Source organism: Mchenga conophoros, linkage group LG10 (genome assembly GCF_057382185.1).
Source record: "Mchenga conophoros isolate Kocher_MC1m ecotype Shallow Benthic linkage group LG10, M_conophoros_male_GT1.1, whole genome shotgun sequence".
Lineage (NCBI taxonomy): Eukaryota > Metazoa > Chordata > Actinopteri > Cichliformes > Cichlidae > Mchenga > Mchenga conophoros.
Window position 1 is genome coordinate 902235 of NC_140535.1, and position 15807 is coordinate 918041.

Consider the following 15807-nt stretch of genomic DNA (forward strand, 5'->3'; position numbering starts at 1 on the left):
CAGCCTAGTATTTACCTCATAATGGAAATTAACATATCCAAGCATGGTCATTAACATGCAATTACTTGGTACCATAACCTTGTTAATCACATGGAAATGTTATTAGACTATTTTCACACATTTTGAAGTATAATAAAGATCATTGTGTTGGTATTAAAGTACATGTAAGATAGATGACGTTTAACCTCCTGTAGGACATAGATCTGAGGGTGAAGTGGCCCAATGACATCTACTACGGTAACCTGATGAAGCTCGGAGGAGTGCTGGTGACTTCCACAGTACTGGGATCAACTTTTCATCTGCTCATAGGTGACAATCTGCACGGTTCAACGGACACATTTCACTCATATCAACATGAAGCCGTTCCTCACATGGCTAAACTAACATGCTCATTTTAAACTTGTTAACATAAGAGAGTACCTTAATGTAGCAGTATACAAAGTTTTATATGAGAATGGGCGTCTGATTGGTTAAAACCGATGAGGAGAAATCCTAGTGTACATTTATTCTGCCTTCGTTGGCGCCCCGAGGTGGTCCCAGCCTCTCAGCAATCCTGAAGAGCAGCACCTAAAAGGGAAGGCCCCTACTCTGCTACACGGGTACTAGATGTTTTTCCCTGTTCTCTCACCTTTCACCTAATCACTTCTCACATCTTAGTTAGCATGAAGGCCACCCTGGCTGAGATACTGGATATTGTTTTTGTCTCACGCCGTCCCGATGACCCACCTTATCATAGGACTTTGTGTCCCTTCACCTTGAAGCTTCTTCACTGTCGCCATTTCTAACTAAACACTGTCTAGACATCTAAATTCTTAAGCTGTTCACTATAACACTAAATAGTCCCTCCTCTTACACCTGTTAAGGTGTAAACCTTTATCTCACACATTGTCTTCCCCTTTCCATTTTACAGGGCATCTGTGGTGCCCTGGAGCTTCAAACCTTCAACACTACACTTGCTTTTGCCCTCAGAGGCCTTTACTCCCTCCTGTTACACCTACTCTTCCTCGTCACCCTCTGACTCCTCCTCCACTCGGAACAATGGCAACTGTTATGATGTAGAGTTCTTCTCCTTAGACAAAACAGCTACGATCAACCTATCCGATAGCCGTCTAGCACATGGAATACAACAACAATCACAGGAAAGTGGAATAGCTAGAAAGCACGCTATTTATACTAACAAGGACATGCAGGGGTTTACGCGTTTCTGTCGGCTGTCTGTCGCCGGTTTCTGCCAGATTAGTCCTCACCTCGCCCAAAGTTCGCTAGGGTGGTTGTGCAGGTACACAGTGTGTCAGGTGGTACCAATTAGCTCCAGCTTTACCTGGACTGCATGGGTTATACATTGAATCACCTCATAGGGTCCAGTCCTGGGTTCAAGCCACTTTCTCTTGTGAACTTTCACCCATGCCCACTCACCAACCTTTACTGCTCATTTGGAGTTGCCTCGGGCTCAGCCAGCTGCACCTGCTTAGACAAAACTCTGGTCAGTTTAGTCAACGCTGTCGTATGTTCATCACGACTCACCTGCCAGACATCCAGAGAGGGCATATGACTCATGGTGGGCCAGGGCAGGGAGGTTCTCATTGACATGAGAGCAATGGGGAGAGAGTCCACCCACATCAGTCTAGTTCCATAAGAGAAATCAAGAATCTTTCTCTTCAGAGTCTTATTTGCCCTTTCCACCAGCCTTTGTGAGGCAGGATAGCAAACGGCCCTGAAACTGTGTTATACCTCGAGCCTTTTCTACCCCTGCCAGTTCTTTATTTGAGAAATACGAGGCATCATCGGAGCATATGCTCCTCGGGACCCCAGACCAGGGTATTAACTTGTTTTTCAGCCACTTCACTACAGTCTGCGCTGATTCATTTTTGCATGATACTGCTTCCACCCAGCTTGTGAACTTTTCCACCATCACCAGAAAGTACCTGACCCACTCCCACATCAGTGAAGTCAATTGTGATATCTTGAAGTGGAGCCTCTGAGACTGGAAACCTTACCACTGGGCATTTGTAGGGCGCCCTTGGGTTGTGCTCATTGCATGTGTGACAGCCCGTGACCTAGTTCATCGGTCCCCAACCTTTTTTGCGCCACGGACCGGTTTATGCCCGACAATATTTTCACAGACCGGCCTTTAAGGTGTCGCGGATAAATACAACAAAATAAAACTAGTACCGGTACCAAAAAAAAGAAGATTTATTCATAGATCTAGAATGGCATCTGATTGGGGAACCTTGGCCTTGGCGCTCCTTCATACTGTCTCTGGTTGGACACTCCTGCTCCTCTGCCTGTGAATGGGTTTGGAAAAGAGGGATAAGGCTCCTGAGGCCCTGTTGTGCCTGATTTGGCTACAGACTGCCTGGATTGCATTATTGGAGTTATGTTGTGCACCTGCATGCCTTTCCTACAGGGTGGCAGCCCATTTTAAGCACTCCAGCATCTCTTTGTGTTATTTCCTTTTTTATGTCTCCGATAGTCTGTCAGTTGGGCATTCCTTCCTTAGAACTCCCACAGGTGATCCCATTACAGGTTGAATAGTATAGCGTATCCTTCTCATGACCCGATGCTGGCTTCCTTTAGTAGTTAATGTGTGGTGTCTCTCCCCTCCAACTTACTCAGCAGGGCCCTCGGGTCTCCACCTCCGTAGGTGTCTCCCATCGTCTCTCCCTCTAGGGTGGTCTGAGGCTCCTCCTCCCACTGGGGGAAATTTGGAAGGTAGGCCTCAATGTCTCTTTGGGGAACATACAGCAGGCCTCTTCCATCTACTACTCGTAGTGGCAGTTGGGTTATTGGTATTGATTCCCCGCCTTGACCTCTCGGTCACATCCTACGAGTCTGGGGTGGAGATCTCTCAAATGTGAGCTGGGACCCCTCTGCACCACTCATTGGTGGAGGAGTGAATACCCCTGTGAAGTCTCCCACTAGTGTACCCTGAATCTGGGTTGTTGGTTGTTTCCTTCAAGTCGTGTGGATCCTCCTCCAATTTTCCACTTGTCTTGGATCTCGTCCTCCAATCTGAGTCCTCCTGTAGGGCTGACCCTTAATATGCAGCCTGTCGATGGCATGGAGGGCGTGCTGGCACTGGTTTGTGCTTCGTGGATAATCTTTTTGGTGTGCAGTCCGAGGGGGCTTGTGAACTCCCAGTGCTAAGTGATCCTTCTTGTTTCAAGGTAAGCTCAGCAATGGCCTGCTTCAGTTCATTCACCTGCCAAGTGGATTGAATTACCACCTTTACCCCTGTGTCTGCCATTTCTGTCACTTCCCTGTGAAGTGTAGCATTTGCCTTCTGATCCGAAGCCTCATCTAGATCCAGGACGCCAGTCTTTACTTGGAACAGTGGGGGTACTGCCCCCAGCATCAGCACAAGGGGGCGGCGTTGTGAGCAAAGCAGGTAGAGTCTGGCCGCGCTCCTTTTTCTTCAGAGTTCCCTTCTCCACCTTTCTGTTGCTTTTTCTTTCATTTCTTCGCTTACTTCCCTGCTGTGTGTGTGTGTGTGTCTCTTATGGTCTTTGCCGATCATTTTCAAACTGGTTTGGCTGGAAATAACCATTCCTGTTTATGTGGTTTCTTTGGTCCTCACAGCTTGGTTGATTTATTTGTTCGACACTGCAAGGAGTTTACACTAGCTACCCAGTACACACTGTGCACATCCTTGTTTTGTTTTTTTGCAGAGGATGGGGCATCCCCGGTTGTCACAGCTGACACAATGCAAAGTCAGTTAAAGAATAAAATGTTACAATCCTAGCAGAACGGACAGTAAGGTTTTATCAGGGAAAACATTGGTATGCTGGCCCTTTGCTACTATTGTACCAAAACACCACTATTCTAGCTTCTTGGAGTTCATCTTTTATAAACAATGCCTGAATGACCCCCTCATTTCTGCACCAAAGTCACTGCAGATCAGTGGTGTTCGATACAGCTCTGTTGTATTCTCATCTCTGCTTTAAGGAATTTGTTTTTGCAAAGAAATTATAATCTGTTGAATAAAACGGCATGAAAATAACGTACACATTGGTGACCATAGAAAACAAGCAGCAGAATTTATACCTACATTTCTGCTGTATATTCACATATCACACATTCTATCCAGCTAAACATTTTTGCGTCCTCACCTTGGGCCTGAAATTGCTTACAGTGTGTTCACTCATTGGTGCATGTTAAATGTTAAAGTTCACGATAGTACGATTGGACTGAAATTGTTTGGCTTGTTTGGAGGAAAGCCTCTTTTCTCAAAAATGAACTTGGTAGCATGGCTTGGGTTTGCATCTGAATAAACCAGAAGATTTCTGGAACAATGTCCTTTTATAGTAACACGAATTCTGTTAGCACAGCGTGGGGAGGTGATGGTTTGGGCTTTTGCTGCAGTCCACCATGAGATATCATATTTAACTGTAAAACAGCAAAGTATTCTGCAGTCAGATGTGAGGCCATCTGTCTGACAGCTAAAGTTTGCCAAAATCGGATTGTCTAGCATAACAACGATCCCTCAAGTACAGCAGCAACTCTATAACATAGTGGCTAAAGAGGAAAAAAATCAAGGTGCAATAATGACTCAGAGTAAAAGTCAAAATCACGATCCTGATCAAAACACTGTGGAGGAACCTCGAGAGCTGTGCATGGATGAATGTGCACAAACCCAGGTTATCTCAGAATATTGTAATTATCTCTTAAACGTGTTCTTCCCTACAGGCTGTGGGGTTAATGTGACAAACAGCAACCCAACAGTGTGCATCAATGACCTGATCCAGTCGTACAACTTACAGCACAACTGCAGCCTGCAGCCGCTCAGCTGTGCCCAGCTCATCGCGAGAACTGTCAACTGCCTGGAGGCCCTTATTGACAACTTCCAGCAAGGAGGCCCAGAGTCTGTCCTGCCCACGTACTACAAGAGATGGCTCCACAGGTGTGTAACGTAGACAACTCTTGATGCTTTGAACTAAGATTTCACTTTTACTTAGAATCACACACTTTCTTTTAGCAACATGGGAACAAGGATTTAATGGGCGATTTTCAGTGTAGAGATGCACTGACCGGATTCAAATCAAGTATCCTTATGATACCACTTCCTATTTTTGCTTTTACTGACCCAGTCTCTAATACAGGGAAACTGTAATGTCATATATCTCTCTAATTACAAATTACATAATATTTAACAATCTCTTGTGTGGATACAAATTGAGGTAATTAAATGTGTTCTCTTTATCTTGTGATTAAATCTCATTCAGTCATATTTAACTTTCTTTTTCTGATTCGCCTGTTAATAGACTTTTAATCTTTTATGTACATATATCCTCAAACGCTACTAAAATGCAGTCAAATCTAATTTATATTCCATTGTGCATTCAGAAGTACATAAATGGTAAATGGCCTGTATTTATATAGCGCTTTACTAGTCCCTAAGGACCCCAAAGCGCTTTACACATCCAGTCATCCACCCATTCACACACACATTCACACACTGGTGATGGCAGCTACATTGTAGCCACAGCCACCCTGGGGCGCACTGACAGAGGCGAGGCTGCCGGACACTGGCGCCACCGGGCCCTCTGACCACCACCAGTAGGCAACGGGTGAAGTGTCTTGCCCAAGGACACAACGACCGAGACTGTCCAAGCCGGGGCTCGAATTGGCAACCTTCCGATTACAAGGCGAACTCCCAACTCTTGAGCCACGATCGCCCCACGAAGCATAACATGAACAAAACTGTGTAAAAGAAAAATGGCACATAAAATCCTGAAACAGATGATGTTTTGTTTTTCATGTAAGAGTAAAGTGGCTCTGGAGTTGGGTTTTAACCACTGTTCAACTTAATTAAGTTTACTAGACCCCACATTCACATTTAAACTGTAAAAACTGCTCTCTTTGTTCTGACCTCAGTGGAACCTGGGTGCGTCTCTGGAGTGAGGACGGCCCAGAGGTTCAGGTGATGGGTCTGGACCACAACGGTTTCCTCCAGGTGCACAGCAAGGAGCAGGGTGTGGTCTCAGTGGAGCCGGATGGAAACTCGTTTGATATGCTGAAGAATCTGGTGGTCATCAAAACACATTAGGACCAAATTCATAAAGCACAGACTCATTGTGTGTGTGTGTGTGTGTGTGTGTGTGTGTGTGTGTGTGTGTGTGTGTGTGTGTGTGTGTGTGTGTGTGTGTGTGTGTGTGTACTGGACCATGTTAACCAGATGTTTTTATGTTGGTCAGGTTACTTGTTCAGAAACATACAATAGTGACAAAGACAGAAAAAACATGCAGAGATCTCTGCATTGGTAATGACTGGTGTGCTGGTCTGGGACTACTAAATGATGTTAATGTCTTACAATGTATATTCATTTTGTCTTTCAAAATAAATCTTGTACCCGTCACTAGAATGATTCCATGAAAACAGTGAACAGTGCGATTTGGACTGTTGCTATTTTCAGCAAAATAAAGATTTCCACACACGTTTTTTTTGTCATTTCCCTGGTTAGACCCTTTTTTCTGTAATCATGATTTTCAGGGGAAGCTTCAAATGTTCCGACATATGGAGGACCCTGGAGTGTCCTGAAAGGCCTGAGGATAAAGATGTGTTGAAAAGTCTAGCAAGTCACTGACAAAGCTTTTCTTTGGATGTTAGCTGCTTTTTGTTCGTTTTTTTTGATCCCCCACTGCTTCAGTAACTGCTTCAGGATCTGGGAAGGCCATTCCAGGACTGTCAGTGTTCCATTGTATGTTTTTCCAGGTATGCTTTAACTGCACTGTTTAGGATCATTGTCCTCTTGACAATCTCTCACACTCACTGCACCACTCTCCTGACGTCCTGCATTCATGAAAATGACTATTTGAATACAAATTGTCAAACAAACATTCGATTTGACTCAGATAACGGTCTTCTGAACTGCTTTTTCCTCCACCACGTTAAAGTTGTGATTCACGGAGGGGAATCTCAATTCTGTAAAATTTTAATCACGTCAGCAGTAATGACACCCGCTTATGTCAACTGGACATCACTATTATATTTCAGTTCAATTCAGTTTATTTATATAGCGCCAAATCACAACAACAGCGCTTTATATTGTAAGGTAGACCCTACAATAATAGATACAGAGAAAAACCCAACAATCATGTGACCCCCTATGAGCAGCACTTTGGCGACAGTGGGAAGGAAAAACTCCCTTTTAACAGGAAGAAACCTCTGGCAGAACCAGGCTCAGGGAGGGGCGGGGCCATCTGCTGTGATTGGTTGGGGTGAGACAAGGAAGACAGGATAAAAGACATGCTGTGGAAGAGAGACAGAGATTGATAACAGATATGATTCAGTGCAGAGGTCTGTTAACACATAGTGAGTGAAGAAGAAACACGCAGTGCATCATGGGAATCCCCCAGCAGTTTCAGTTCAGTTTTCAGTTTTATTTGTCATATGCAAGTTAGCACAGGGTCAACATCGCAATGAAATGTATTTGGCGAGCAGAAGACAGTCACTCAGCAGAATGGTACAGTAGAAAAAAATAAAATAATAAATAAATAGAAAAATAGTAAGAGCAAAATATTAATTAGATATAGTAAAAGAAAAAAGAGATTTTCAGTTAACTGACTAAATATATATGTATGTATATATAAATATATGTACACACTAGTGATTAAATAAAGAAAATCTTAAATAGGAATGTGAGGGGGGGGGCAGATGGGGTATTGCACAGGAATGAGCAGCAGTACAAACTGAACAGTACAAAAGTTTTTGGTTTTTGTGGCAGTTGTTACAGTGTTGCACTTTTTTAAAATATAAATATCAATGAAGTGGAGTGACCAGTGCAGCCTACACCTATTGCAGTATAGAGCGAAGTGCTCTAATAGGGTGATATGGTACTACAAGGTCATTAAGATAAGATGGGGCATGATTATTTAAGACCTTGTATGTGAGGAGCAGGATTTTGAATTCTGGATTTAACAGGAAGCCAAAACAGGAGAAATCTGCTCTCTTTCTAGTCCCTGTCAGGACTCTTGCTGCAGCATTTTGGATTAGCTGAAGGCTTTTCAGGGAGTTTTTACGACTTCCTGATAATAATGAATTACAGTCGTCCAGCCTGGAAGTAATAAATGCATGAACTAGTTTTTCAGCGTCACTCTGAGACAGGATGTTTCTAACTTTAGAGATGTTGCACAAATGGAAGAAAGCAGTCTTACATATTTGTTTAATATGTGCGTTGAAGGACATGTCCTGGTCAAACATGACTCCAAGGTTCCTCACAGTGTTACTGGAGGCCGAGGTAATACCATCCAGAGTAAGAATCTGCTTAGAGACCATATTTCTAAGCTTTTCAGGGCCGAGTACAATAACCTCAGTTTGATCTGAATTAAGAAGCAGAAAAGGCTCACTCCTGGTGGCCGATTGGCGGGGCCTGGCGCCTGTGGCCCGGCTGGGCCCCTTCCGGGGGTGGGATGCCCTCAGGCCTCTGCCCTCTGGGCCTGAAGCTCGGTCGTCTCTGGCACAGCTGGCTGCCAGCAGAGCCCGCGGGCACGCCACTGCAACCCCCTCTGGCCTCTGCTCCGTAGCTGCTGGGTGACCTCTCGTTTGGGGCTCTACTCAGCTCTTCCCAGGAGGGTGGCACGGTTCCCCCCCCCCCTTTTGGTGGTCCTCCTCGGGTCCTTGTACTCTGGGGCCTCTGGATATCTGGGGCCTGGATCTCCTCCATACCTGCTTCATACCCTGGTGGACGGGGCTATGGCTCCCCACACTCCCTAGCAGATCGTTACATGGAGAAACCTTTGGAATGCAAGCATGCTGATCCACACAGGTATGCACACAGGTGTACACACGGGTGTTCACAGACGCGGACTACAGCTTTCTTGGCTGCTGCCTCAAAGCACATTGTGCGCTGTCTATCTTGCGTGCTGCACAATATCGTTTAATATTTAGTAAATACTGTTATCTACTGCTAGCTAGTTTATTGTGATGGTGCTGTTTTTTATTATGTTGCTCTTTGTTGTTTGCTTTCTCTTCTGTTTTTTTTCTCCATACAGGTGATCCAGGTGTTTTGTTTGTTTTTTTTCTTTCTTCCCCCCTTCTCACCGTCTCTTCTCCCCTCTGGTTTTCTTTCTCTCCCTCTCTTTCTTTCATTCTTTCTCCCTGTCCTATCCCACAGTCATGTCTGTCCCGTTTGTAGCAACTGAAAATAAAATAAATTCATAATTATAATAAAGGTCAATCAAATGGACCAATATGGCAAGGCCATGATGATCCACTTGGTAAAATAAATCCACTTGGCATCTTTCTTGGCCCTAAGACAACAATTCTGATGCTAAAGATCCAAACGGGACACAAAAAAAAAGAAGCAGAAAGTTAGCGGCCATCCAGGTCTTTATGTCTTTAAGACATTCCTGCAGTTTAACTCATTGGTGTGTGTTATCTGGCTTCATGGACAGATAGGATTAATATTAAATCAGTGTGTAACTTTGCCAAAAAAAATGTGGGCCCATAGTTTTCTGTGGTCTCCTCCCCAACGAGTGACATGTTTAGCTGCACGTTCTCCTTCAATTGGTGGCTGTCTGAGTGGTGTCCAAAAACCTGCGTGGGCTTTACTGACTCTTGGGAAATCCACCCAACTCTTCCAAATTTGTTTTTTTTCTTTTCTTATCAGATTCTCCTTTTTGCAACACCTTTTCTTCATCTTTATACTTATCACCACACTATGCTTATCTCCTAGAAAGATAAATAATTTCCTTGTAAATAAAAACAGTAACTCATCTGCCCAAAGCATTTTGTAGATTGTATAGCAGCAGTGGCAATCTCCACTTTTTAACTTTTTTCTTGAAATTGAATTCCACCTTTAATCTCAAAAAGTTGGAATTCAACATTCTCGCAAAAGTTGAATTCCAACAATGGCGGCAGCTACTTAGTTGTAATATTACTCTTTCTGGGTCTCAAAATACACTTTTAAGATATTTTGAGGCGTGAATGTAGTTGTGTAAATGTCAGATATCTGCTCGGTTTACAAGACATCACATATTTGCGTCTTAATTAATGTCCCCTGCAGGGCTCCGTACAATGCTCTGTAGTAATTATTAGACTCAATTATATAGGCTCAATATTAGACTTCTTCAAAATACAAAAGAACCCACCCACCACTTTAATCTCACTCTGGGCCTTGTTTTGACATAAAGGATGGAAAATGAACATTTAACAGTGTTTCCTCTTTTGTGATTATTTCCTGATAACATTTACAGTTTTGGGGGGAATACATCACAGCAGATGTCGTTCTGAAAGTGCTGTAACTAACAGTGGGTGGATTAAGAATATAATCCACCCACTGTTATCATCTTCAATGCCCTGTACACAGAGCAGAGCAGCTATCTGAACACTACTCCCACAGAGGCTGATTATCTTGTTAATAGTATTATTATTTTCACTGTATAACTCTGAATACTGTGGGAAAAGTCAGAAGTACTTAACTCTGATAAAACTCTGAAAAAATAGTTTATTTATCTATTTAGAAAAAATACCCTTCATAAACCATCTTACTCTTCATCACTTTAAGAAAAAGATCAACCCTAGGCGTCCCCTCAGCACTGTGGCCAGGCTGACCAAAAGTCTGAACTGCCAACCATTCCTTTAATCTGAACTAGACTTCATGAACTTTTTAAATCATTAGATAAAAACATCCATAACCGTAACATTATGCACAGCTGCTTTTAGTAAAATTGATATTACAAGCAAAGCGTTGAATAGACACGCCGGTCCACCGTGTCCAGTCATGCTTTGCTTCTCCAAAACGTGATGTATACACACATGCAGGAGTTGCAGTTAGCTGCGGGAACAGCAGAGGGAGATCATCATAATCACGGGAAAGCATTTAAACAGACATTATTAACACATTTACATGCAAATACATACTAGGAGACTAGCTTCATTGTTTCTGGCTATTAAGGACCCTGGAATGCACTTTATAAGGTTTTTGCTCACTATCGACTTTGTGGATTTAAATATATTACCTCCCCCTGTAGGGTGGAGTGCCCACTCCGGGTCGGGGATGAGTTCCTGCCCCAAGTGGAGGAGTTCAAGTATCTCGGGGTCTTGTTCGCGAGTGATGGGAGAAGGGAGCCGGAGATCGACAGACGGATTGGGGCTGCAGCTGCAGTAATGCGGACGCTGCACCGGTCCGTCGTGGTGAAGAGAGAGCTGAGTGTAAAAGCGAAGCTCTCAATTTACCGGTCGATCTACGTCCCTACCCTCACCTATGGCCACGAGCTGTGGGTAGTGACCGAAAGAACGAGATCGCGGATACAAGCGGCAGAAATGAGCTTCCTCCGAAGGGTGGCTGGCCTCTCCCTTAGAGATAGGGTGAGAAGTTCGGCCATCCGGGAGGGGCTCAGAGTAGAGCAGCTGCTGCTCCACATCGAAAGGAGCCAGCTGAGGTGGTTCGGGCATCTGACAAGGATGCCCCCTGGGCGCCTCCTGGGTGAGGTGTTCCAGGCATGTCCCACCGGGAGGAGGCCCCGGGGCAGACCCAGGACACGCTGGAGAGATTATATCTCTCGGCTGGCCTGGGAACGCCTTGGTGTTCCCCCGGATAAGCTGGAGGAGGTGGCTGGGGAGAGGGAGGTCTGGGCCTCTTTGCTTAGGCTGCTGCCCCCGCGACCCGGCCCCGGACAAAGCGGATGAAGATGGATGGATGGATGGACCTCCCCCTGTATTTCCATGACACTGGGTTGGATATTTAGTTAGACTCCTTCGCTCCAGTTTATGTTTCTGAGTTAGTTTTGATTATTACTTCCTCCAAATCATCAATGTGTCTTTTACACCCCGTTCCTACAAGACTCAAAGAAGTCCTGCCATTTATTAATGTTTCAATCTTAAATATGATCACCCTATCTCTATTATTGGGCTACGTACCATAGGTCAAAAAGCAGTATTCAGTATTGTAATTCATTATTATCTGGACATCCTAAGAACTTCCTGAAAAGCCTTCAGTTGATCCAAAATCTTGTAGAAAGAGGAACAGGGACTAGAACGAGAAAGCGTATTTCGTCCATACTGTCGTCCCTTCATTGGCTCCCTATTAAATCCAGAAGCAAATTTAAAATCCTCCTCATCATAGAGCTTGAACAGTTGGTCCCCGTCTTACCTTAAAGACCTCACAGTACCGAGCCTGTCAAACAGAGCACTTCTCTCTCAGACTGCTGGTTTACTTGTGGTTCCCAGGATATTTAAAAGTACAGGGTGGGCCATTTATATGGATACGCCGTAATAACATGGGAATGGTTGGTGATACTAAAGTCCTGTTTGTGGCACATTAGTATATGTGAGGGGGCAAACTCCTCAAGATGGGTGGTGACCATGGTGGCCATTTAGAAGTCGGCCATCTTGGATACAACGTTTGTTTTTTCAATAGGAAGAGGGCCATGTGACACATCAGACTTATTGGTAATGTCACAAGAAAAACAATGGTGTGCTTGGTTTCAACGTAACTTTATTCTTTCATGAGTTATTTACACGTTTCTGACCACTTATAAAATGTGTTCAATGTGCTGCCCATTGTGTTGGATTGTCAATGCAACCCTCTTCTCCCACTCTTCACACACTGATAGCAACACCACAGGAGAAATGCCAGCACAGGCATCCAATATCCGTAGTTTCAGGTGCTGCACATCTCGTATCTTCACACCATAGACAATTGCCTTCAGATGACCCCAAAGATAAAAGTCTAAGGGGGTCAGATCGGGAGACCTTGGGGACCATTCAACTGGCCCATGACGACCAATCCACTTTCCAGGAAACTGTTCATCTAGGAATGCTCGGACTCGGCACCCATAATGTGGTGGTGCACCATCTTGCTGGAAAAACTCAGGGAACATGCCAGCTTCAGTGCATAAAGAGGGAAAAATATCATCATGTAGCAATTTCAAATATCCAGTGGCCTCGAGGTTTCCATTGATGAAGAATGGACCCACTATCGTTGTTCCCCATATACCACACCAAACCATCACTTTTGTTGTTCCAACAGTCTTGGAGGGATCCATCCAATGTGGGTTAGTGTCAGACCAATAGTGGTGGTTTTGTTTGTTAACTTCACCATTCACATAAAAGTTTGCCTCATCACTGAACAAAATCTTCTGCATGAACTGAGGGTCCTGTTCCAGTTTTTGTTTTGTTCATTCTGCAAATTCTGTGCGCCGATCTGGGTCATCCTCGTTGAGATGCTGCAGTAGCTGGAGTTTGTAAGGGTGCCATTTGTGAGTAGCTAATATCCGCCGAAGGGATGTTCGACTAATGCCACTCTCCAGTGACATGCGGCGAGTGCTACGCTGTGGGCTCTTGCTGAATGAAGCTAGGACAGCCACTGATGTTTCTTCATTAGTCACAGTTTTCTTGCGTCCACATTTTGGCAAATCCAACACTGAAGCAGTTTCACGAAACTTAGCAAGCAGTTTGCTGACTGTAGCATGGAGATGGGTGGTCTCGTAGGGTGTCTTGCATTGAAATCTGCTGCAATGACCCGGTTACTGCGTTCACCAGATATCAACACAATTTCGATCTGCTCCTCACGTGTTAACCTCTTTGACATGTCAATGGCTGTGAACAAAGAGAAACTTGTAAATAACTCATGAAAGAATAAAGTTACGTTGAAACCAAGCACACCATTGTTTTTCTTGTGACATTACCAATAAGTTTGATGTGTCACATGGCCCTCTTCCTATTGAAAAAACAAAAGTTGTATCCAAGATGGCCGACTTCTAAATGGCCACCATGGTCACCACCCATCTTGAGGAGTTTGCCCCCTCACATATACTAATGTGCCACAAACAGGACTTTAATATCACCAACCATTCCCATGTTATCACGGTGTATCCATATAAATGGCCCACCCTGTAGAATGCAGAGATGATCGTATGATCGTTGTTGTAAAGGCTCACCTTTTAGCACATTCACTTCACCAGATGCACCTTGTTTCTTTTCCTCACCTTTGATTGGGTGTGGTGCTTGGCCTTAATTGCACTCACCTACCCCTCACTCTTTCTTCACTCCCACATGGGGCGGCAGCTGAGAGAGAGCAGTCCATGTGTGTCTTTCTTTCCTCTCAGCTGCATTTGAATAAAGCACCAAATCCACACTTTAAGCTTAAATTTCAAAACTTACATTTTAACTACTGATTTTATCTACTGTTCTGATTTTATCTGTTTTGATTTTATATACTGTTGTTTGTTTGTTTGTTTGTTTGTTAATTAGTTAGTTAGTTTATTTGCTTGTTTTAATCAATTGTAAATCATGCTTTTTATTTGTTCTTGTTTCTAATGTCTCTGTAAAGCACTTTGAATCACCTTATTGTTGAATTGTGCTATACAAATAAACTTGCCTTGCCTTGCCTTGCCTTGCCTTTACCCGTTATACAATAAAACGACAAAACCTGCAAATGATGACTGCTTATTCTCATTCTAATCCGATGAGCCCATGATGATGACTACTGAAACCCTGAACCTTCCTTCCTCCAAAACATGGTCCTCCGAGCCGGAGTAGCGTTAGCGTCATGGATTCACAGCAGCCATTGACTGAAGATTTGAGACGTTCCGGTCGTGATAGTCGACCTCCTGCCTACCTGCAGCAGTATGACGTTCAGTACCCTGGAGCTAGAAGAGCTACATGTGAGACAGAGAGTCAAACAGAATGCCAACATAGTGACAAAGACACACATGGGCTGCAGGATCCTGTCGGAGAGTCAGAAAGACAACCAGAGACATCCCCTGCTCCTTTACCCACCAATCAAGATGAGGTGATGAGGGAACTCCTGATGACAATGAGGAAGATTAGGCAATTCATGATTCAGTTATCTCCTCCCCATTCTCACAGTTCCTCCAGATCTTCAATTCACACTGTCTCTGATGAAAGCAAATCCTCTGTTTGCGGTTTACAAGCCATTCCCCAAACACATCAGCAACATGAGCAGTTCCCAGTGATTGATCCAGCAACATGTCAATCACCCTCTCAGCCCCCCCAGGTTAGCCGTCACTCTGGTGCAGTTCTGGCTGCTAGCCCTCCTTTCCCTAATTCAACAATATTAGATGCTGCAGTTCCTTCAAGTGGTTTGCCTAGGCCAGTTTTTCCGACACCAGATGAGACTCCTTTTAATTTCCTGGCCACGCCACTGCAAGGTCCCCACCAGATTTCATGTGTTCAACCTGCTGTTCCTCTAGATGAAGACCCCGCTCAACCTCTCGTTTGCATTCCAGAACCAAGGCAGCACCCTCCTGTAAAGCAGCAACCAGCTACATCTGATGGTTTGCATGCACAAAAACCTTCAGTACCCATTACTGCTAGTTCTAGTCACCCTGTTAGCACTAGAACACATGTGTATAAGCTTGAGGGTCCTTCTTTCCCAGACCTTACCAGAGAAGATGAAATCCAGTATAGGCTGTTACGAATGGCCCTTACTAACCTGCTTGACCCTCATGAGACGGAGCACTTTAAATATCATGTCCTCCTCGATCATCTGAAAGTAGACCAAGCTAAACGGTTAGCTATTTCCTTTTCCTATGCTCCTGACCCATACACTCAAGCCATCAAAGCTCTTGATGAGCGTTATGGGCAACCAAGACAGCTAGCATTGAAAGAGCTACGGAATATACTGGAGCTTCCTCCTATCAGAGCAGGTGATGGTCGGACTCTGGATAACTTTGCTCTTCATGTGCAAGCTTTAGTTGGTTTGCTTAGCACTATGGGTGATCAAGGACGGACAGAACTAAATTGTGGCTCCCATGTCGATCGCCTACTTGAAAAGTTGCCCCCAGAGCATTCCAGTCGCTTCAAACGGCACATTTACAGGGAACAAGGAGATGTGACGTATGA

The 15807-nt window shown here is 44.3% G+C and overlaps 1 protein-coding gene across 2 annotated transcripts in view; it reads left to right on the forward strand.

The window, feature by feature from the left end:
* The window catches only part of hlcs (holocarboxylase synthetase (biotin-(proprionyl-CoA-carboxylase (ATP-hydrolysing)) ligase)), a 47512-nt gene extending 41075 nt beyond the window's left edge, over nucleotides 1-6437 (forward strand). For both annotated transcript variants that reach the window (XM_085288063.1, XM_085288062.1), the window contains exons 9-11: nucleotides 195-309; nucleotides 4687-4900; nucleotides 5875-6437. In XM_085288063.1, coding sequence (XP_085144189.1) covers nucleotides 195-309; nucleotides 4687-4900; nucleotides 5875-6046 — 501 coding nt within the window. In that variant the 3' untranslated portion in view covers nucleotides 6047-6437. The remainder of the gene's footprint in view (nucleotides 1-194; nucleotides 310-4686; nucleotides 4901-5874) is intronic.
* The last annotated feature ends 9370 nt before the right edge of the window (nucleotides 6438-15807 follow it).